The 24,041-nt window shown below is 43.1% G+C and overlaps 1 protein-coding gene across 1 annotated transcript in view; it reads right to left on the bottom strand.

Annotated features, from left to right (window-relative positions):
* LOC119504271 (AT-rich interactive domain-containing protein 1B-like) overlaps positions 1-24,041 on the bottom strand; it is a 199,258-nt gene that overhangs the window by 162,626 nt on the left and 12,591 nt on the right. The window contains exon 2 of the mRNA XM_037796316.1: positions 9,296-9,496. Within this exon, the coding sequence (XP_037652244.1) occupies positions 9,296-9,496 (201 nt within the window). The remainder of the gene's footprint in view (positions 1-9,295; positions 9,497-24,041) is intronic.

Here is a 24,041-nt window from a genome sequence, read left to right as displayed (position 1 = left end):
ACACTAAATTATATTAAATTCCATCACTTCACCTGCCTGCGCGAGAATGATGGGAGTCTGAAGCTCGTACAACTAATGCAACAGCAAGAAAAAACTGACAGCTGGGTTTGTAATTTCACTAATGGCTCACAGAAGTATAATCCACTGGGGCATATCATATACTGTATATCACAATTTAGTTTTATACACTATGTGCATGTCATGCTTGTCCTGAGTAGACACAGAATTCACTAATGCGTGTCACATTCTGTGTTTTGCTATCTTCCTCCAGCATATACACACTTTACATTGATATAATTGATAGTGTCGCTTCAACTGGTCTGTGAAACGGGAGGGGTTTTCTCCCCTCTCTCCAGTTAATGGCCACGTAGCATCATCTCCACGTGTATTTCTGATTGGCTGAGAGCCACTCCACAGCAGCGAGGTAATAAAAGTTACAAATGAGAGCAGGCTATTAGATCCATTGACGTGCGTAGGCTAGCTTGCTAATTAATTGATCCTGAAACTTCATCTATTCTATAGCCAGAGAGGAACCCTTAATTAATCAGCCTTTCCATATCGTTGTCCTCCTTTCTTTCAATCCTTTTCTCTCTCCTCCTTTGACCCCCCCCCCCCCCTGTCTTTTTTCCCTCCCTCTCTCCCCCCACCCCTAATGTCTTTTTTAATTGTGAGGTGAAAATGCCCACGGTCCCATGGGCTGGCATGGAGTGCAGGTCTGGAGTTGTGGAGGAGATAGAAGAAAGAAAGAAAGTGTGTGTGTGTGTGTGTATCTGCATGATGGAGATGTGTACTTTTGAACAGCGAGCCTCCGGTGTTTCAAGAGCCTTTCAAAAAGGGAGGGGCGTGACGAGGCTGGAGTGGTCCCCTTTGTACCCCCACCCCTCCTCTGCCTCCATCTTTCCTGGCAGAGGGGCTGATTTATTGGGGCTTCCCAGCCATCCGTCAGAGCCAGCAGCGCTGGCTGCATTAACCCCAGAGACAACCCCAGCACCCGGGGCCCCTAAGTGCTTCCAAGTGGCCCTCGCTCTCCCCACTGGTGAGGATCCCCCCCACCCAGGCTCAATCGATGTCGTAAATTACCCATCTAACTCCCTAAAGTCGATAGTGCACAAGATGATGTTTGGACAGACAGGGATTTTTACAGCTTTTTGTTTTAAAGGAAACTTAAAAGCCCGGTCACTATTCTCTGGCCAAGGTAACTATACTCACAAATTAAGTTTTAATTATCAGCATTTTGCGTGTTTTATCAATTGGTAATAATTAAAAGTACAGGCTAGATGTATTCAAACGTCTACAAACTTGTCTCTTTTTATTTTTGTTAGGTATTAAACCTGCAGTAGGCAGAATGTTTTTGGCATCATTTGGCAAAAAATCCATAATAACGTTTCAGCATATTGAAATTTAAAGAGAAAACTAGACTTCTGCACCTCCTCATGGCTCTGTTTTCAGGGTGTAAAAAATCCATCCCATGACAGTAGAGCTGTCAATCACTCGCAAACTCCGATCAAACGGTCAAACTAGGCAGCGCTGATCAAATATGAATTAATATTCAGCCCATGATGGGAGTCTTTGTCCAATTGCAGGTCATTTCAGAGAGAGAGCGTTCCTATTGGCTTAGCCTCGGCTGGTGGGCGGTTCTTGGTATTTCCTCAACTGATCTCAACATGACTGCCGGGTCACAAACTTTCTCATTTTACAGCTAAACAGTACACTACAAAATGTTTCTGAAAACATTTGAGGCGAGAAATAAGCATTACAGTAACAGAATATTGATTCATATTTGATCAGCGCTGCCTAGTTTGATCGTTTGGTCGGGGTTCATGAGTGATTGACAGCTGCTCAGAGACAGCAGGCTCCAGCTCGGCTCTGATTGGTTGTCTTCCTCCGGTCTGTGAAATCTTGCAGATGTCGTTAGGAGCACCAGAGGACACAGAGGCACATAGTTTTTTTCAGATTACCTGTCTCATGCACTACTGTCAGGATTTAATGACCGTTTTATAAGAATATTGTTTTTAAAATACAAAAACAGGTGTTACTAATACGACTAATGATGGCTCCGTTCCGTTCAAGTGTCCCAGTAAGCCATGACAGTGTGACAGTGAGCCAGCGTGCACAACACCAGGACCCTGAAACTGAAGCAGCTAAATGGAATTCAGCCATCATTCATTTCAATATTTACACCTGTGCTTTTCCTACTGTGACATATTAAAACATCTTCTGCGAAAAAGGCCTATTCCGTTAAGATACCACAAAACAGAAAACATTTATTATAACAACTAAATTCAAATAAAAGCTTTATTGAGTGTCTACAATTATTTTTCAAAAAGCACTACAATGTGTCGTTGACAGTTGCATGACGCTGGTTTTAATTTAGTGGTTTCCAATGTAAAACATGTTGTTGTATTGCAGAAGTTAAGCACATGAAGTGAATCAAAACAAAGGAGCAGAGCCATCTTGAAATGTTGCGTATTATTTAGGAATGTACACAGCTCGCCCAGTTCAATGTAATACAGGTTTTTAAAAGAATACATGTGTATTATTTTTTGGTTCATTCGTCTTTTCTTTATATTGCCCTCTGATTATTACTGAATTGATTGAAAAAATAATCTTTAAAAAGAGAGTGGGACTTGGAGAAAAAGGTATAGAAAGCGCTGAAGGACGGCAGGCTTGTGAAGGGGTGTTGTGGTTTGTATGGACTGAACAGGCGGCGGGTCAGCCACATTTCCACTTGACTTTAAATGCTTGGCTTCTATTAAGTTGGCCCAGTGTGTAAGGAACAAACAGCCAACACTGGTAATGGTTTCTGCCTGACTCCTTGACACAATCACCCCCCCTCCACACTCACACACACACACACACACACACACATAGACACACACTCTTTCCTTTTTCTATTTCTCTCTCTCTTTCATTTTCCAGGATATCTTTTTTTTCCTCCTGCTCTTTCTCCCACTCCTTCACCCCTCCCCTCTTTTCACATCAAACACTAATGTTTCCTTCAAATTCCTTTCCCTCTCCGTCTGCCAACTTTGAAATCACAGGAAATTACGCTAAGAATTGGCGGGGGTTTTTTCTTCTTCTTCTTTTTCTTTTTCTTATTCTTTTTTTTCGCTTTCAACTTCATTCCACTTCCCAAACAGACGCTTTTCTCGTGTGGCCTGTCATCCCCAAGACACCCGCCTCCTTCTTCTACATCCTCCTCTTCCTCTTCTTGTTTTTTTTTTTTCTTCTGCTGATATATTTGTTCTGGCTCCCATCACTCCACACACACACACACACACACACACAGTGTCTTGCGCTCTTTCACATGCACGCTCCGTCTCTCACCCTTTGTGACACACTCAAACGGTCTCTCACAGAAGCGCATGCAGACGCGGCATGACGCTAACTACACCTAATACAGGTTCTAGGCTGATTTGCTGGAGGCTGGTAGGAAAGGTTTTGTTTTTTTCTCCGAGACATCAACAGCGAGATCGGTGTCTGTGCTTGCCTCCTATGGCTGGATCAAGGAAAGGAGGCCACGAGGAAGAGTACCTAATTGGTAGTGAACTGCACTGTTAAGAATTTGTCACAACGTGTGTGTGTGAGAGGTCATGTGCGATCACGTCTGTACTGTCTGTGCAAGCATGTATGTGACTGAAGAGAGCTCCAGACATTAAGCTTGAGGGTCTGAACAGGTAAACACGGTTCCCCTCCAGAAACAACGACTCAATCTGGACTGAAGGGTCACATACAGCCTCTGGGTTACACACACAGAGTACCTTTACATGTACACCAATAACTCTACCACTGTAAACAACCAGATTAAGATAACAGTTCAGTCACAGTGTTTATATGAACTATGGGAGAGGTCTTTGTAGAAGCTCTTAGCTTCCTTCCTCTCCTTCACAAGCTTTTTTTATGTGAATGTGTCAATACAACATGTACAACATGTAGGCGTTAGTGTGTTTATGTATGTAAATGTCACTGTGCGGATATTACATCTTTTATATAGCTGAGTATTTTAAGGTGGAAACCAATATAGAGAAATAATAATAAATAGCTGAGTTGTCATGATTTGTGGTTATGCACATGCCACAGAGATTCAAAACATTGAAGAATACAGATCTGGTACAGAACACACCAGGGGTGTAACGATACGTTTTTACAACGATACGATACGTATCCCTTTCCATGGTACCGATGCGATTCAAGGACGATATGTGGCTCATCTAGAGCGATACGATACGTTTCAATGACTTGAAATCGATACATTAACTTTTTTTTTGCCAAAAATTCAATCAGTGTGACTGTGAAATAAATAGCTGGATACTGGACAGTGCAGATCAGGATTCCTCAAAGCTTTTCTTCTAAGGGAATCAGAGATAAATGAATTGTGAATATAAACAAGTTAACAACGATTAATGGCAAATGCATATACCTTTTATTTGAAAATAATAAAAAGTGCAACTTCAGGACCCGCTGCTTCAGTTCTCAAGATACAAGACATTATATTTAACAGAAAATAAAATAAACTATTCAAGTCGAATTAACAGTGGTTTAACCTGCTGCTTCTGTTCTCATTTTCAATATAAACGGTAGTGCAATAATATTGGCGTTTCAGTAAGTGCGCGGAAAGATTGTTTGTGTTGTCGTTGTATTTTACTTGGCCTTTGCATATTCCGCAAACAGCGAGCAATTTCTCAAGGACTTATCTCCCCTTTTTTTTTGCAAAAGCCAAAATGTTTCCAAACGCTGGACCTCCGACGCAGCTTGAAAATCTTTTGCTTGCTTGCTTCGTTTTTCTGTTGTCTTTCTGAGATTGGCGCTGATGGCGAATGTCGATGACGTCATACACCAGGAGAGTGAACCGGATTAACGTTTAACATTTCTTTACTATCAAAAGTGCTTAAAAAAATAAATCCATATAACGTTTGTCATCCTTAAATACAAGGTGCAAATTTTTAGTATTGATACATTCAATTATATACCTTGCAAATCGATTTTAGATCGATATACGTCCCCTGTGAAGGACAACTTGCCATGTACCTATCGATGTAGTTGGATCATAGGAATATAAATCGATACATCGATGTAGTAGATGAATCGTTACACCCCTAGAACACACACACACACACACACACACACACACACACACACACACACACACACACACACAAAATCATGCAATGCAGTGTTTTTTAGATATCCATCATCTCAGAGATTTCTTACTCCACCTCAAAACAGATTTTTGTTTGTGGTGCTCAAAGCATCAAACAATGGTATTGTCCCTGTTATTCTGGATAATCCACCAACCCTGCTGTCAACAATTTTCATAAGGACTATTTTTTCAGTGGTAAGTAGTTCCAATAAAAACTGTTTACAGGGAGCTCTGTGGATTTTCCTTGAGTAATGGGAACACAAATTCTGGATATAGATGTTGTTTTAGGATTTTTCTTAAATAAATATGTTTCTTAAATTTTTGCTGTTTTATTTTATTATTTTTAGGGCATTTATAATTTTAGGCAAAGAGGCAGAAAGAGATGCAACAAAGGTCCCTGGCTGTGAATGGGGGATGTTGTGTTTCATGGTTGCTGTCTTAACCCCTAAACACTGCAATTTTTCGCTCAGGGTAAGTGACAAAATAATAACTTACCCTTTGATTCAAACATTAAATACCTAATCGGGTGAAATCACAATGATTGTAAGTGCATCCAAGCTGTTACAAAGGTGAATTTTGACACCTTATGTGTGAGGACAGAGGTGAGCCCCAACATATCCTATATGCAGTAGCTCCACTAGATGAAATGTACTGTATGTATTGCTGTGGAGTTTTTATTTAATACGAGCGGGGCTTAATTTTAGCAGGATTTAATCATATTAATGAAAGGCAGTCAAAGAGGACCTTTTGTTCCTCTGCTAAAACCCCCTACACACACACACACACACACACACACACACGCACGCACACAGAGTCACTCAGTCCTGGGGAAATCACAGAGATAGACGTACACGCATATCTTTGTTGACGTCACGTTGCCTGGCAACATCCCAGCATGCTTGGCTGTGACAAGCTGAGGTCTCAGCCCTGGAGCGCAATGCATCATGGGGGATTGTGTGTGCCGCGTCTTACATCACCCACAATCCCCCTTGCTGATGTAGCCACAGTCAAGACGGTGAGAATGTTCTTTGCGGCTGATCCTGGGGCCGTTTTATAACATCTGAGGTTAAGAAAGAGGGTGGGGTGGCTGATTTATCCCCCTACAGACACAGCTGCAATCATGTCCATTTGGTGCGTCTTTTGATATGTAATTAATAGTCACTTTAAGAGTTGATATACAGTAAATTTTGCGGTACACATCTGGGGCATTCATTTTTAGCCCTCCCCGCTGCTCCCTGATCAGACCCCTGACCGCTTTTCTGTAGGTGAGGCTCATTACGCTCATGTGAGAGTGTGGAATTAAACCTCCTCCTCCGAACTCATTACTGTGAGCTAGATTTCACCGGCTGCAGATAGGCAATGCGGTGGTGCTGCTTTTAAAGCCAAAGCCAGATAATTAGAAACTTTAGAAGCACATTTCCCATGGCTATAGCCAGAGTGAACAACTAATTCTATTTGAACTAATTACGTTCCATAGCGCTACGTTTGGGCTATGTAATACGCCCGAGGATTTCATCACAAAGCAGTACCAGGGATGTATTTTTGTGCGTGTTCCTGACTGTACGTCATTATGCGTCGGCATTGCTCTCCATGCAAAGCCTGTCTTCACATACACCCCCCCGCTCGCTCCCAATTGTGTATATTTCAGACTGAGAAACCCCTGAGCAGGCTCAGTAATGCTTGTTTTGGGAGCGTGTTGACATCATCAAAATGCGTCAGATGAGGTTTAGACCTGCAGCTTGGGTAATGAAGTCTAAGATGAAGTCTCCCTGTTAGGACTGCAGAGCACACTGTGACCAGTGAGTCAAATAATATTAGATATTTGATAGAGTAAATTAGTGGCTTAGCATGACACTGAACTTCTTTGGCAATTCATGTTATTATTATTTTTTTTTTGGTATTGTGATAAGGGGAGGCATAATCAGTTCTGGCTTCAGTCTACACCTTTTCGTTTATTGCTGTAATCTGTTTTTGACATTTTACTCATCATTTTGTAGCTTTTTAGGCTGCTTATTTAGTAAATAATAAAGATAAATTCAGTAATATATACAGTATATTATTTATTTATTATTATCATTATTATTGTTATTATAAATACACATAGCCTGCACACCCATAACCAAAATAAATACATTAATGAAAAATTTAAATATAATTTTGACATCATAAAGCTCCTCCAAAGCCACGAAAGACATTATACAACTGTTGCATAATATTTAATTCTTCAAGATGAGTAAACTGATCTTCATGTGTAAAGTCAGTGTAGTAGCCCTTTCATTTTTTGTGCACCTCTCAGTATACCTATTTGTTAATGTCTTCTCTATCTCCACATGATGTTTTTTTTAAAAACACAACATACCGTATATCTTCACTGCAAAATTGAGAAATTGTAGGAGAGGGAGTTTATCTGCCTATAAATTAGGGCTGTCAAAGTTAACGTGATAATGCGTTAACGCAAATTCATTTTAACACCACTAATAATAATTAGAATTAAATAGTAAAAATGTAATAATATGAAACTACAAAAGGTAAGGAATTCATTGATACCTCCACCCAATCTCATACTAGGTTGTGGAGAAGGGGCTAAATAACGCTCCAAACTTAATCTTAATTTTTAGCGAGGAAAAACTGACATGATTTTCAAAGGGGTCCCTTGACCTCTGACCTCAAGATGTGTGAATGAAAGTGGGTTCTATGGGTACCCACAAGTCTCCCCTTTACACACATGCCCACTTCATGATAATCACATGCAGTTTGGGGCAAGTCATAGTCAAGTCAGCACACTGACACACTGACAGCATTTATTGCCTGTTGGGCTGCAGTTTGCCATGTTATGATTTGAGCATATTTTTTATGCTAGATGCAGTACCTGTGAGGGTTTCTGGACAATATATGTCATTGTTTTGTGTTGTTAATTGATTTACAATAAAAAATATATTCATACATTTGCATAATCCACTCCAATATTGATAAGAGTATTAAATACTTGACAAATCTCCCTTTAAGGTACATTTTGAACAGATAAAAAATGTGCAATCCATTCGCGTTTAACCGTGATTAACTATGAACAATCATGCATTTAATCACAATTAAATACCGATTGACAGCCCTAACATAAATACATGAGCATTACACAGCAATTTCCTCTGCTACTGCATGTACGCACATTTGTACAATATTTTAAGACAACGTAGGAACTCTCTCTGTCAGTCCATCTGTGTTTCCCTCCTTCTCCTTCTCTCTCTCTCTCTCTCTCTCTCTCTGTGGTGTCGCTATGTGTGGAAGCTCGCTCGCCCCAATAAGAGGTGTCCAAGTCCAGACCGACAGACCAAGCTGCCTAAATATAGCAGGCAGTGACAGCAGGGGACACTCCCCCCTTCTCTCGCTGTGGCGCTCAGCAGTGCTGTTTCACTACAAACTACACTAATGGAACTAGATTGTCATACAAACACACAGAAGAAGTTTGCTTTCTGCCAGAAATGTGCGACACACATATAGTACACACAGTCTAATACACGTGCATATTTTTTCTCTATCTCTCCCTCCAACACACACATACCCTTCCAGTCCAAATGGGATTTACTTAAGACTCAATAAAGCAGACAGAAGCACTATTGTCTCCAACACAGGCCTATTGTGTCGCACAGAGAGACTGTGACGTGGGTCGGCTGTGCTGCGTCTATGTTTACTACACAGAGAGCATTCCACTACACACACACACAATTAAAGAGACATGCATACAAAAAAATCATGCACACACATACAGTAGAGAAGCTTATAGAAATACATAATCAAGCATACAAGCGCTCCATCAAACAAGCATGAAGAATGAACATGCTCACACACATACGCAGCATCAAACCCATCTCGCTCCAGTGGGAGTCTAATGGGGGAACTGAGTGATGAACAGGAGTGACACCGCCACATGCCAAGGTGTGAGATGTGCCGCCTGGTATTTTAGGCTGCGTCTCAAATTGAACATGCCAAGCCTTCAGGGGAAAACCGCTGGAGAATGTTCACCATGAGAAGCGAAATGTCCCACAGCAATATCGCTCATAATACCAACTACAATATGTGGTACGGCGCTGCAGAGCTGAGGCGGATGACTCGTTCATGAATCACACGCGTACAAAAACGTAGCGTTTGTTGACATACCTGCTGTTGAGGATACTGCATCCCGCCCATGCCCATTTGGCCCCTCCCCTGCATGCTCATTGGGTATCTGTGTGGAGGAGGCGATGTGTATGGCTGGCTAGGTGGGTAAGGCCCGCCCCCTGGCTGCTGTGGGCTGGAGTAGGGATTGTTGGCCATGCTGTACAGCTGCGAGCGCTTCATAGCCATGAAGTCCATAGACACCTGTAGAGGGGAAAAAGAAGGATTAATGATTTCTTTAATATTTCACATTCACTCACGACGGTGTGTTGTGATTGGCCGAGAGCCGTTCAAATGAATTCGCCCGGCATCTGCCAAGTTGGACAGAAGTCCACTTAGTGTGCGCACACTCCAAACCACAGCCAGCATTGATTTATCTTATAATTGCACAGCGAGTGGAAGCCTTAAATTAGTGTCTGCAGGTCATAAATGAACTACAAATGGAATTAAGTAAGCAACGATGTTTATTGCACGGCTATCAGGCGCAAACTTTGCTGGAGGAGGGCCAAAATATAATGATTTAATTAAAACCTAAAGCTTGTATCTTTGTTTTAATGTCTGAAAGGGTTTTGAGAGTGTTGTAAATGTTGTTTAAAGCGATGGGAAGCAATAGCAATAAAAACTCTATGGCCTTGTTCCCACAACCACAGCCCAGCAGTGCCAGTAATCGGCGTACCGCGCTCCCTCCCGCTTGCTTGTTTGCATGTCGTTGCTTACACAATAAAAAACTGGCAGAAATACTGATAGCACATTTGATTTTTATGCTCTTATGAATTCAAATAAAGAGAACAGGTAAGGGTTGACTGTCTGGCAGGGGTTCAAACTTTGCATTACAAGGCATTTCGAGTTTGCGAGTTTGAATCCCGGGAGGGAATTCAGGGCAGTGAAGCAGTCAAAGTAGCTGCTCTCCGAAGCTCCACCTTGGGAGCTCGCTTCTTAAATGAACACAAAACAAAATCAAAGAGAAGAAAGAGAAGGTGTCAAGGGCGATTTATTCCATTGTAAGTATTTCGGAGCCTTTTAAGAGGTTGTTTGGGGTTCTCAGTGAGCCATTGGAAAATTCTGGTACAGTGCGTCAGGCTAATGCTAATCCGTCACCCATAGCGGCTTGTTTGTCTGTCTGCCGGGCAGATAATGTGGACTTCTTCTATCTTCCCTCTCTCCTCTCATGCTTTCTCCCCTTTTGTCTTCGCCGTGTAGGATCATGTGTGATTTATGACATTTTGTTCCTACTGTTACACACACACACACACACACAAACAACACACTTTCACTTCTCCTCTCTCATCTCCAACTAACTCCCTCCTCCCCCTCCTCCACCACCACCACCAGCTCCCTCCTCAGTTCCCTCTCCTCTTCCCAACTCAATATCACCTCGTCTAGCGTGGAGGAGAAATTGCCGTTGCCTCATATTGCCAGGCTAATATCAAGAAGACATGTCAGGGGATGGGAGCACTTTATTCAGCGGGTTACGTGCGGACGGTTACGGCGCTCCAGCTTTAAAGTGGTTTTGTCTACTGAGGCATGTGCGTGGAGTACATTGGACTATTTCACAGAGTGCGGAGGAGAGAGGAGTGTGTGTTTGGGTGGCGAGAGAGATGGAGAAAGAAAGCCAGAGAGAGAGGAATGAGTACTCTTGGGTGTCTAAAAGTTATTTCACAGCATGGAGGTGTATGTGGGTGTGTGCGAGGAGATGGGGGGTTATTCTGCAAAGGTCTGCACCACGAGGATCTCGAGAAAAAAATGCTACATGTGTGTTTTAATGCAGGGTTTGTAGTCCTTCACTTTGCCCTCCTTCATGCGTGATACTACTAATAAGTAAAGCATTCCGTACTACAACGTTGCCGAAGTCACTGAGTGCACCAGCAGTTCCGATCTAAAATGAAATATTCAACCAGCAGACAAAACTGACATCTCATCTGACAAAATGATTGCCAGCATTAGAGTAAAGCACATTAGGGAATAATTAAAGTTATGAGCCATTGTGGTGTAAAATTCATTTAAAAATGTTTTTTTGATAGAAAAATCAATTGTACTTTTGAAATACTGATGGATGAACTTCAAGTTCAAGAAGCAAAAATTGTTCCCGATTGTGTTTTTTTCCCCAGAAAAAACCTTGAATCATCGTATTATTTGTCTCGGCTCCTTATTGCTCAGTAAAAACGATGAAGAGCTTGACTGAACAGGAACGAGAGTGATCTAATAACTTAATTCAGAATGATTTAGTCCTTCAGTGCATCTGAACTGAGCTTTATACAGAGTTAAAGCTGATTGCAAGTTGGAGCAAATATGATTAACAAAAAGTTATTTTTATAAAATGGTCACTATATCCTGACAGTAGTATTTGAGACAGGTAATCTGAAAAACAATCATGTGCCTCTGTGTCCTCCGGTGCCCTCCAGGGCTTCTAATGGCATCTGCAAGATTTCACAGAGTGGAGGAAAACAACCAATCATAGCCAAGCTGTAAACTGCCATCTCTGAGCAGCTGTCAATCACTCGTGAACTCCGACCAAACGGTCAAACTAGGCAGCGCTGATCAAATATGAATTAATATTCTGTTACTGTAATGCCTATTTCTCGCCTCAAATGTTTCCAGAAACATCTTGTAGTGTACTGTTTAGCTGTAAAATGAGAACGTTTGTGACCCGGCAGCCATGTTGAGAACAGTTGAGGAAATACCAAGCACCGCCCACCAGCGGGAGCACACTCTCTTATTTTACAGCTAAACAGTACACTACAAGATGATTCTGAAAACATTTTCCACAAGAAATAAGCATTACAGTAACAGAATATTAATTCATATTTGATCAGCGCTGCCTAGTTTGACCCTTTGCCCGGAGTTTGCGAGTGATTGACAGCTGCCGCCGTTGAAAGAACAGCCAATAGGAAAGCTCTCTCTCTGATTTTTTAAAGCCTGAAAACAGAGCCATGAAGAGGTGCAGAAGTCTAGTTTTCTCTCAGAGCACTTGAATTACAATATGCTGAAAGGTTATTATGGAATTTTTGCCCAATGATGCCAAAAATATTCTGCCTAGTGCCGCTTTAAACCAACTTAATATCAAAGAAGAGATTTGTTTAAAAGAGTGTTTTTTTTTTTTTTAAACAGACTCTGGTCATATGCTTCTAATGTAGCGATAATGGTGTTTAGGCTAGAGCGGAGGGAAACACATGACCTTAAATGTTTGTACACTCAGAACACGCCACAAGCCAGACACACACACACACAAACTGTACACAGGTCCGCTAAGCAATATCTGCTGCGAAAAGGGCGACGCTCTCTAGTTTCCGAAAAATCCAGGGCACTGTGCCACCCGTGATATGGGACACACACCCCCTCCCCCAGCTCCATCCAGTTCACCAATCCATCTCAAGAGGTCTTCCGTTTGCCAAAAATGCTGAGCGCGACACAAGTAAATCCCCTCACACGGCTGCCAAGTGTAAACACGCGCTTGCAAAAAAAAAAAAAAAAATGTTAACTGCTGCACTTAGAAAGGCACTGGACACAGAAAACAACTTCAGAGCTTTGAGAGCACACACACACATACACAGACATGTGTATTAGCAGCATCTTGCACTGGCTCTCATCTCTCTCCCTCTCTTGTGGGAAATCCTTAAATAAAACCGCCACAATAAAATTATATAGAGCTATCTAATGCATTGGTCCATCTTTCACACATGGCATTATCCACACCTGTCCACGGAGGCAAAAAGAATGAGTATCTCCCCAAACGGAGCCTCGTATCTGCTCTCATGACAAGTTCCACTAAATGAGATTTCAGCCCACTGCAGCCTTTTGCTAGAGATATGCCCACCATTTCCCTCACACCACCAGGCATAAAAAAAAACCCCGACAACAATTCTTGACAAATTGAAACATTATTTTTTTTTTCTCCCCTCAGAGAAATGGCTGTACTTAGGAAAAAAAATTATGAATATGACACGAAGTGAATCGTGTTTGCGCCAGGAGGGACAGCAGATAAAAAACTAGAGGGAATACACAGAAATTGTTTTTTATTTCCTCTAAATGTGTTTTTCACTTTTGTTCATCTGGGCATGCCATTCAATGGAGGAGGGGAGGGAGGAGGCATGGGAGACAATAGTAATTCAACTGCTAAATTTAAAATTCAATTTATGAACTCCTCTCCAGCGTTCTGACTCTCGGTTTTTTTTTCTTCTTCTTCTTCTTTTTTTTTTTGCAAAACAAAGCCATTAAAACAGAACATGGGTGAAATTACTGTGGGGTGAAACCTGTTAAATTGCTTTTCTGAGCTCAATCGACAACATTTTTATGTTGCAAAAAAAAATTATTTTATTCCTTCTCGCTTTAATGTGCTAAGTTGTTAATCAGAAAGAGACAAAATGCTCGACACAAAAGGCTCGGATGTGTGGATTATGAGACACACACTGGGATCAAACAAACATAAAACAATATTGGTAAATGGTTATTATTCCAATTTCGTTTGGAATGCGGGAATTATTTTTCAAAAAATCTTCTGATTTATCGGCCGTGGTGAATCGAACGGGGCTGACACACACACACACACACACACACAAACACACACTTACACTCTGTGTCCCTGTGGCGATTGCTACCCTTGTCCTTCACACCAGATGACCAAATCATCACCTGTCTGCATCAGCCCTTCATTTCAGTTATTTACTATCCACACACACGCAGAGGAAACAGTGCAGAGTAGTAGTAGTAGTAACAATACAGCGAGATCAGTGTTGCTACAGGGCTGTAGTGTTTCCGCTAAAATCCTCCGACTCAAAACAGTCTTATCATACAACCAACACTGTAATAAAAGACGTCCCTTCATATGTTCTTTATGGACTACAAGCTGCTTTATTGAGCGGCAGCTACTACAGAAATTGTTTGAACCTCAAAAGAGCCGTTCAGTGAACTATTATGGTCCGTTAAATCACCTGGTGGTTTAATACTGTCGAGAACAACAGATTTTTCCTATTGGATAGGCAACAGTTCCTAAAAAAGACCCATCTCAGGCCAAAACAGCTACACTGTTGAGTCTTCAGTGTGATGTCCTGTACAAAAATAGCAGGATTCATATTTTCAACTATCATATTATAAAAACCTATTTGGCGCAAATTAGTGCCATGTGAAAATGGTTCTGAATATCATAACGGAAAAACTCATCAAACCTGATTGTGTATGAAAATTAGCCCCAAGATGCCTTTTTGGTATTGATTATCTTCTCCCTTTCTTGGAAGGACTAATGCTGAATGCCGGCTTTTATACCTGCGTAATGAAACCATTTTAGCCGGTGTGTGTTTGCGAGGAGAAACAAATAAGGATAATTATTGTCAACGGATCCTCTTTATCCTCTGTGCCGCGTCTGCCTCTGGAGAATCAACATGCTGCAGCCAGAGCTGGTCGGTCTGCTGGGACAATCAGCCTTGTCTTTTATGTGTTTTATTTATACCACGCAGCAGAGCACTCTCCGATTCCTATTACACTACGGGGCCCCGGCGATGCCTCGGCCTCCTAAACAAAGCTCTCTGCGTTCCAGGCTTGAGATCCTGTGCATTTGGGGCCTACTGTTTCAAACAGAAGAAACATAGAAAGGGTGGAAAGAGAAAAGACGGGAGAGGGGGAGAGAGGGAGAGGAGAAGAGAGACTGCAGCAGTGGGCGAGTACAGATCGAGTTCCATATTAATGTGTGCAAATTCCCCCGCTCCTGCTGACTAAGATTAGAAAAATTAATTTCATGGATGCAGAGACAATACTGATGTCATCAAGCGGAGAGGAGAGGAGCAGCGCGCTGTTAACTCCTCCCTGCCCGGCCTCCATGAGGAATAGATCACTCTTTAGTATCGGGCCATCATTTCATTTCACTGCCTGGGATTTGAGCAAGTTAACTAAATGCTGACAACAACACACAACACTTAGCCCTGACAGATCTTTCCCATCCCCATCCTAAAAACAGAAGGGCTTATTGTGTAAGTGTGTGGTGAAGCTGGGGCTGTGTGCATGGCGGCGTTCCCCATGTGACTGCCGCATCGCTAAGAAGACCAAATTCAGTGAATTATGTCTTGAAACACAATCTCAACCCGCATCTCAGCACGCACGCCTTGTTAGTAGAAAGTCTCGTAATGAATGACAGAGTGAAGAGTAGTGCCGGTCCGCGGGGAGCTGGGCAGAGCCAAATTGCCTTTCCTCAGCCCAATATGCCTGGATGGCACAGGCAGCTAGGCATGAAGGCTGGCTAGCAAAGAGAGGCATGAAATTATCTGAGGAGAGAGAGAGGTGCAGGGAGTGACAGCCGAAACGTATACACTGTATGTTTGGCGATGATGATGCGAGTTGAGAAAGAAAAGGCAGACAGACAGAGAGAAGCCAGATAAGAGGCTGTTGTTATGCGGCCGACCGGCGTGCTTTTGTGTTTGGCGCAATGCACATAATTGCTCTCTCTCCTGCGTCGTCCTCGGGGCTGTTGATCGGTGTGCCCTCTGCGTTTGACACCAATATTTACACCACGCACACACATCAGGGCGCTCGGAAACACACCCACCCATTCCAAACCCCCCCCCTCCTGTGTGCATGAGGAAAAAGTTCCCGAGCGTTCGGTTCGTCACGGCCGGCACAAAGACGTCATTAAGTGAGGGGAGGAGGGGGGGGATGGAGGAGAGGAGGGGAGGGAGGAGGGAGCAGGAGAGGCTGCTTCATCTGTCTCAAGTGAGATTGGGGTCGCAGGGTCGCCGGAGCCCTTTTCCTTCGCCAAGACTGAGAGCTAAAGAAGCGGCAGAGACAGAAAAAAAAACCCCTCAATGACAAAAACGAGATGCGGCTGACATGCCTGCGACACGCCATTAGAGAAAGAAAACAAATAAAATGCAATCGTCTGCAAACAGTAGAGGAAACACGTGTGGAAGAACACAGAGCACAAATTTGCTAGTCAAATCTCCTGCCAGGATGCAGTTTTCCAAAATTGAATTCATTCAGATTTCCACTGTATAACAAGGAGTAGACTCATGGATAAAAAAGATAAACACGCACAGGTTATGGTTAGAGCAAAAAGCTTTTTTCCAGGGGACATTTTGTAGGGTTTTTCAAGTCTGGTCAGAGATCAGAATTCCTCATTCTTTTCTCTTCTAACACATTTTTTTCATGTGCTGAGCATGTGTTTTTAAATCATCTGACAAACTTTGCTCCAAATCAGCAGTGTTTCCCCTTGAAAAAGTTTCTCACTGGGTAGAAAATCCATTGAAAAGCCTCTAGGTAAGACGGCGTGGCGGTACAACTATTGCTTTGAAACCAATGCAAATTAAATGCTTTCAGGAAACAGGGAAGACACCTCTTGCAGCGCTGCTTGCCTATTTTCATAGAATCGGTTTGTGATGTGGAGGAGGGAGAGCCTCGCTACATTTCCCAGCCCTTTCTTGTCTCTCAGTCCTGTGTGTTTCCTGCCTGTTGCGACCCTGGGACAGCGGAGGGCCGCTGAAAAACCCCATTTCATCTAAGGGCCGCGGTGGAACGAGAGGAATGCGCTCCTCTCTAACTTCCCCCAGCCCGCAGAACCCCATGGAGAGATGCTGTTACACAACCAAATGAAAAAGAGAAAAAAAGGGGCAGGAGGGAGGAAAATAACAATAACTCCATCTGCCCCAAAGAGAGAGAACAGGCCATTTGAGTAAATGTGCTGCCCTTTTGCTTCCCACGTCTCCCGGAGCCGAGCCGAAATGCTGGTATTAAATATGCAGGCTAGATTTCCCCCCTTATTCAAGGAAATCACCACCTTTGCTAATGGAATGGTATTGGAGAGGAACTGCGTTTTCTACAGCATGGATAATTATGAACGAGGTCCCGTATCGCCAAGTGTGTTTATGAATTAGCAATGGTTATTCATGATATTGTGCTCAGAGTAGGGTGAAAATACATAAGTGAATACTAAGCGAGCAGACCAACAGAAACGATGCTAAAGGGTCCTGAGGGGGCTTTCTCTGCCATCCATTAGTCTTCCCTGTAAGGCAAAGCTTAACGAGCTCCTCAGGCTGGGAGGCTGGCCATAGAGGGAGAGGGAGCGGAGTAAATTATGAATGCGAAAGCTCCATCTAAAGCAAGACCACAATAAGCCCCCGTCCCTGTTATTAAGCTCTCTTCCACCTTGATTTTGTTTGGCGCTCGTCCTGAAACAGGTGTAGTATTCCAATAAAAAAATATGTCTTTCATCAAGGAATTAATAAATTGTAAAAATACCGGATCTATTAAAAGCAAGTTGTCAAACTAGGTCATACCCGTGGTGCAGTTAAAGAGGTTCCCCACCAAAAAACAAGGATTTACATTCAGGCTGCTTGTTTTGGAGCACTGCCCAGTCCTCCAGGGTGAAACCATCCATGTTTCTCCTGCGGGTGATCCATCACTTAAAAAACAAAAACACAAATAACAAACAGATATCCTGACCTTCCTTCCTCAGGCGGATATTAGATACTCATTAAAAGTCACCTGAAACAATTTGAACCAAATTGATTTCATTATCGGACTCGGCACGACGCACCAGGCCCCCACGTCTGATAGCTCAGCGGGAAATTTACAAAGTTAATTAGAAAAAAATTGATTTTCATATCATTTCTTTCCCCCTCCGCTTTGCTTTATGTCATTTTGCTGTCGTAAAGTGACATGGAGAGGGGCTTGTTGACGCGCGGCGGCGGGGATGTTCAGTGTGAATGGGAACACAGCGGGTTAGAGGCTTGAACATTGTAAGTGGAACCAGAAAATGTATTCCAGTTTCCAGTGCTAATAGAACAGTGTGTGTGTGTGTGTGTCTATGACAGATTGTGTAATAGCATGTTAAGGTAGTGTTTGCTCCCCCCCCCCAAACCCCTACGCACCAATATCTCTTCACCTCTTGCATACATACACTCAAACACACACTCCACCACCACCCCACCTCAATATAGCGCTCACAGCAGCAGCAGACGTGGCCTTAATTTCCTCGCGTAATGAATGTGAGCCTCCACTCTTCCACCCCGCTGCGAAGGCTTCCCCAGGAATGGGCTCCTCGACCTGGGTTAGGGACCCTGGAAATAGGCTTCCTCCCCCCCCCGCCTCCCCCGCAGCCCCTCCAGGTCACCCTGTGGGAGGCCCCGGGCTCTATGAGCCCAGGCCAGGCCTCCCATCTCCAGGGCCCTGACTGGGAATCAATCACCGAAGCTGGCTGGGAACAAGAGGTGGGGGGGAGCCGGGTCGATCAATGGGAGCCTGTGGGAGCCCTGATGCACGGCCTGACTGCACATACACACCTCTGACTCGCACTTAACTCCACCATTCACTCCCATTATTGCTATGCCCCGGGGCAGCTATGTTTACTGTGGACTGAATGTGCCAGACCATATGAATAACATATGACTGAGAAAATTGAGTGATATTTGCTATTAATTAGATTTGGACATGATCACGCTGAAAATGATTGTGACTATGGTCATCTCCTGTGTAGTATCCATCATTTTCATCAGCGTCATATGTTTTCACTATATGAGAAAAGGAAATTAAACTAAATCGGTTATTAAATTCAACATTTAGTAACCGTGTAACCACACACTGTATCTAAATCAGAGCAAGCCCACCTATGGCCAGAACAAGTAGCCTGAACGTGAGTTGTTTTACACACTGAACTTTGACCGACCTTTTATGTTCAGGTTTTTTATTAAAAGGCCAGACGCATTAAAGGGATGCACATATTTCCCAAGAGAGGCACAGATCCTTTGGCTGCAACACACACGTTTCACCATGTGTTCAATACTGTGAAAGAAGGTGTGCGTGTATTTATTGTATGTATTCACAACCACCTACATGGCGATTTTCATGTAAACCAGGCGCATATTTATGTTTCTAAACACTACGAGTGCAAGTGAAACTGATTCTGAAAACAATATGTTTATGATGTTTCATGTGGGTGGATGTGTGGATGCACACACACATCAGTATATTAACCAACTGTAAATGCACAGCATGTCGGTGAATGTCTGCCAGTATCAGTAAAACATGTGTATAAGTATTTTGTGTGTGTGTGTGTGTGTGAGTGTGTGATCAGTGCGTACCATCTGTGTCCAGATGTTGCGTAGAGAGCAGGCTGCGTGGACAGCCAGACAGTTGGCAGGCCTTCTGACAGGCCTGTGTTCCTTATTGATAGAGGGATCACAGAGACAGAAGAGTCAGCCGTGCTCAGCTAGACCACAATATTGTCCGCTCTGCTGTTATTCATCCCAGTCAGCCAGGAGAAAATGGGATGTTCGGAGCCAAGTTTATAGCTGTCAGATCTGGGCCAAATAGGAGTTGAATAGGTTTCAAACATTTGGAAAACGGCATGAGGAACATTTGATTTTTCATACAGATGCCGCCAGATTCTTGTGCCAGAGCTGAAGAAATTCATTGTATTTCATTTTCTGACAAGGATTTTAATACAGATGACAATAAAGCTGAGAGTGAAGTGCACAGCCCGGTGCATTGGGGTGAACAGCAACGAGGGCCAACATGTTGGCGGAGCAGTTTGACTGGTTCTTGTGTGTTGTTGGAGGTGAGATTGAGGCACAGTGTAGCACAACAGGAAATACATAAGCAATTTATGTCTGAGTGTTACTCAAATACTTAATCCAGGAACCTCTGTGTCAACACTGAGTAAATACTTTGGAGATCTGAAGCCATTATCATAGTTATATACTAGGGCTGTCAATCGATAAGAATATTTAATCACGATTAATTGCATGATTGTCCTTAGTAAATCGTGATTAATCGCAAATTAATCACACATTTTTTATCTGTTCAAAATGTACCTTAAAGGGAGATTTGTCAAATATTAAATACTCTTATCAACATGGGAGTGGGCAAATATGCTTCTTTATGCAAATGTATGTATATATTTACTATTGGAAATCAATTAACAACAACACAAAAATAATAACAACACAGAACAATGGCAAATATTGTTCAGAAACCCTCACAGGTACTGCATTTAGCATAAAAAAATCTAATTTGAACATGGCAAACTCAAGCCTAACAGGCAACAACAGCTGTCAGTGTGTCAGTGTGCTGACTTGACTATGACTTGCCCCAAACTGCATGTGATTATCATAAAGTGGGCATGTCTGTAAAGGGGAGACTCGTGAGTACCCATAGAACCCATTTTCATTCACATATCTTGAGGTCAGAAGTCAAGGGACCCCTTTGAAAATGGCCTTGTTTGGAGCGTTATTTAGCCTCCTTCTTGACAAGCTAGTACGACATGGTTGGTATCAATGGATTCTTTAGGTTTTCTAGTTATATAGGATACCAGTATCTTCACGCTAGCTTTAACTGAACCCGCTACAACCGCCGAAACATCAAATAGCATCCGGGCCCAACAGCAGATTTTTTAAGAGGTTAATTAATAATCGCAAGTTACGTTAAAGAAATAAGTGGCGTTAAAACGAATTTGAATTAATGAGTTATTATCACGTTCATTTTGACAGCCCTATTATATACACACATATATTGTAAAATGAAGCAAATGTCCCTTAAAAAATAATCTCAATGTACAATTCTGTGTTTCTCCTATATTCAGAATTATGAGCGCCGCTGCTAAAATTTCAACACGATCGTCACTATCTGTTTTCCAGTTTCACCGAGTGCAGGGCTTAGCCTCTCCACAAACACAGAGCGGAGCAGAGGAGAGACATGTGAAGTGGAGATAAAGTTGTCAGTACCGGCTACAAACAGTCTTGGTAGTGAACAACACTGCTAACGTGCTGACGGAGTCTGTGTTTTTGTGTTTTTAGCTGAGCAAGACCAGAAAATATTCGGTTAACACAGATCGTTGATTGGCTGTTTTGCCTTCATTGTTCTCCGTGAAGTTTGCATGAGCACTGTGCCGGACCTAAAAAATTCCCTTATGAATTCTACATTGCTTGTCAGCAACTGGTCATATGGTAACTTAGGAGGCAATTTGGCCTTGTGTGCTCTGATTAATTTGGCATGCAGTTAACACAGCAGTCATAATTTTGTTTTAATGAATACTCAACTCCTGGCATTTGTTGCTGGCATCACTGTTTTGGAAGAAGGAAATACCGGGAGTAAACAGGCAAACCAGCTTTAAAAGTGACGTACTTGTGGATCTAATTTATGCCGATGTGAACAGTGGTTCATGTGGATTTCGAAAAAGTAACTCATAAATATTTGGAAAAGTAACTGATAAATTAAACTTTAAAGAAACTTTAAAGTGTTAAATTTGAGAATGTAATTTGGTGTGGTGGTGGGTCATAGTAGGAGTGTTTGGGGCCCATCCACTGCCCCAAAGTAGTCAACCTAGGGGAGCACGGCAATTACTTACAACTTACATACCTTGAAGTAAGCTAAACTAAACTATCCGGCACATTATTATTGCAGTTTTTCTATTTTTGAGCTTTTACAAAAGGCATCTGTTGACTGCCTAGTTTCCATTATTGCCTTGCAGAACTGTCTCCCTGACCTCGCACCCTGTGCCATCTTTCTTCCCTGGCTCCTGCCAGAGTTATGGAGCAGGGCCGACGTTTATGGAGGGCAGACCCTTTTCCCGGAGCTTTGATCCAGAAAGTTCTATAGCTTATAGATTTGCAGGGGTCATTCAGGAGGAGCCATGTGGGCAGCAGTGTGTGTAAGTGAAAGCACATTGAGCTGCTCATTTTAAACAGAGCCTCGGTGCGGAGGCTAGTGCAAAAGGGCCTTGAAGGACTCGAGGGGTTATAAAGGTGCATGTTGGGTGTGTGCATGTGTCTGTGAAGGCTATGCTCTACCTGCTTGTGCGGGTGTAAGAAAGGAAGAGATACACAGTATTAATCCTTGAAAAAAAAAACACAAAAATGAAAACAAGTGCCAGAAAATAGAGAATCGGACAGCAACCCAAAATTTCATCAGGCAATATCACAGCTCTCATATCTGTCATCTCTCTTTCATCAAACCCCTCCATCCCCTATACAAATTATTCATGCCAGTAGCTAAATGTATTCATACCATTCTGTTTACTTTATTACTCCACTTTTATTCTGCTCTTTTCCCCACATTTGTTTACAAGAATAAAAGCCTACTCTGACAGAATTATCCCTCTGCACAACAAAAATAAATCACAGCGCTTGCACACACATCATTCACATTCAAAGAGCACAGCTAAATTATAGATGGCCCCTTTCTCCCCAAATATGCATTTCATTAGCATTTCCTTCGCCTGTTGTCTTTTTTTTCTCCCTCCTGCCCGCCTGCGTGCACGACCCACTGTGTGTGTGTGTGTGTGTGTGTGTGTGTGTATGACTGGAGAATGGGAACAGACTTGCAGCAAAGCAGGACGCGTCCCCTTTCCCAAGCCTAATTTAGGATTCAATTACAATACTCTTAAAAAAAGCGTCGACTTCGCAATTAATTATTTTAAGATTAGCCTGACAGTAATGGGCCTCCCACCGACGCCAGCCAGCACAAGACTGGCCGCCTGCACCCCAGGACCACTCTGTCTCTCTACATATATCTATACAGCTTTCTTTTTTTCTTCATCCCCTCCCTCCCCTACCTCTACCCTTCACACTTTTCGCCCGCCTTCTCTCCATCTTCCTCTCCTGAGGAAAAAAAGACAAGAGATAAATCTTCCTAATCCTCACCTTCACTCCCTCCCTCTGTCCTTTCTTTTTCTACCTCCTCTCATTGCTGCGTTACACTTTGTTTCTTTTCTTGTTTTTGTTTTTTTTATCCCTTTGTTAATTTGCGTCGTGCTCTGATCTCCTCGGCGGTTGCCCCGCAATTGATATTGCTTCAGTACGGCGGGCTGCTTTTTTACGAGCCACAAGGGCCTTCTCCCACGTCCTCTCGCGTCCCCAGGAAATGCTGACGGATGAGCCCCGCGACAACGTGCGCACGCGCGTAAACACTCGCACCCGTACACACATACACAAACGTCTGTCACCGCTGCTGCCAGGCGTAAGCGAAAAAACACGCCGCCCTCCTCCGCCCGCTTTGATTGGAGCCAAGCGATGCATTTTTTTCTCCCCCTTCCTCTCCGCCGCCGCTGCTGCTGCTTTTCCTCCCACCCTTCACCACTACCACCCCTCCACCCAACCCTGTTTTTTTTTTTTTTTTTTTTCTTTCCTCGTTTCGGAAATGAATGTCATCATCCATCCCCTTTCTCCCTCCGCCGCAACTCCCCCCTGTCACCCCCGGGCAAACCTCAGCCGAAGCCCCCGATTCTGTTTATTTAAATATTTGATATGTAAGCAGTCATAAAATAAATGTCAGAAGAGGGAAGGGGAATGGATATGCGGGGTGTGGGGGAAAGAGGCCATTATGGGTAATGGTTTCTGATGTACGTCGCGGCCCCCACAGTGACCCCCCTCCCTTTCAACCCCGCCACGCGGACAAACCTGCACATGACGGAGCCGAGAGACGTCGGAGCAACAGGGGAATAGATGGAGCGGGCATGTGTAGTCTGAATGTGTTTGTGTGTATGTGCCACTAAGGCAGAGATGCAACAGCTACACACACTCACATACACCCTCGTTCGACTAGCGATATGGAAAATAGGCCCTCCCATGCACAATTGACTTCTAATACATTGTATACTCCTCAAACCATCCATTTACCAGGAATTGCAATTTCAGGGGCCCTGAAAGCAGCACTTTGCCAGCACTTTATAAAAATACCTTAAAAAATCTCCAGCCTCTACAAATGCTCTCTCTCACTACCTGCCAATTCTAGCATGTCTGTTAAAGTGACAACACAGCCTTGTTCCCGGGTATAT

The sequence above is a fragment of the Sebastes umbrosus genome, chromosome 16 (assembly GCF_015220745.1).
Source record: "Sebastes umbrosus isolate fSebUmb1 chromosome 16, fSebUmb1.pri, whole genome shotgun sequence".
NCBI lineage: Eukaryota > Metazoa > Chordata > Actinopteri > Perciformes > Sebastidae > Sebastes > Sebastes umbrosus.
The sequence above is the reverse complement of the archived record's forward strand: the minus strand, read 5'-3'. Positions and strand labels throughout refer to the sequence as shown.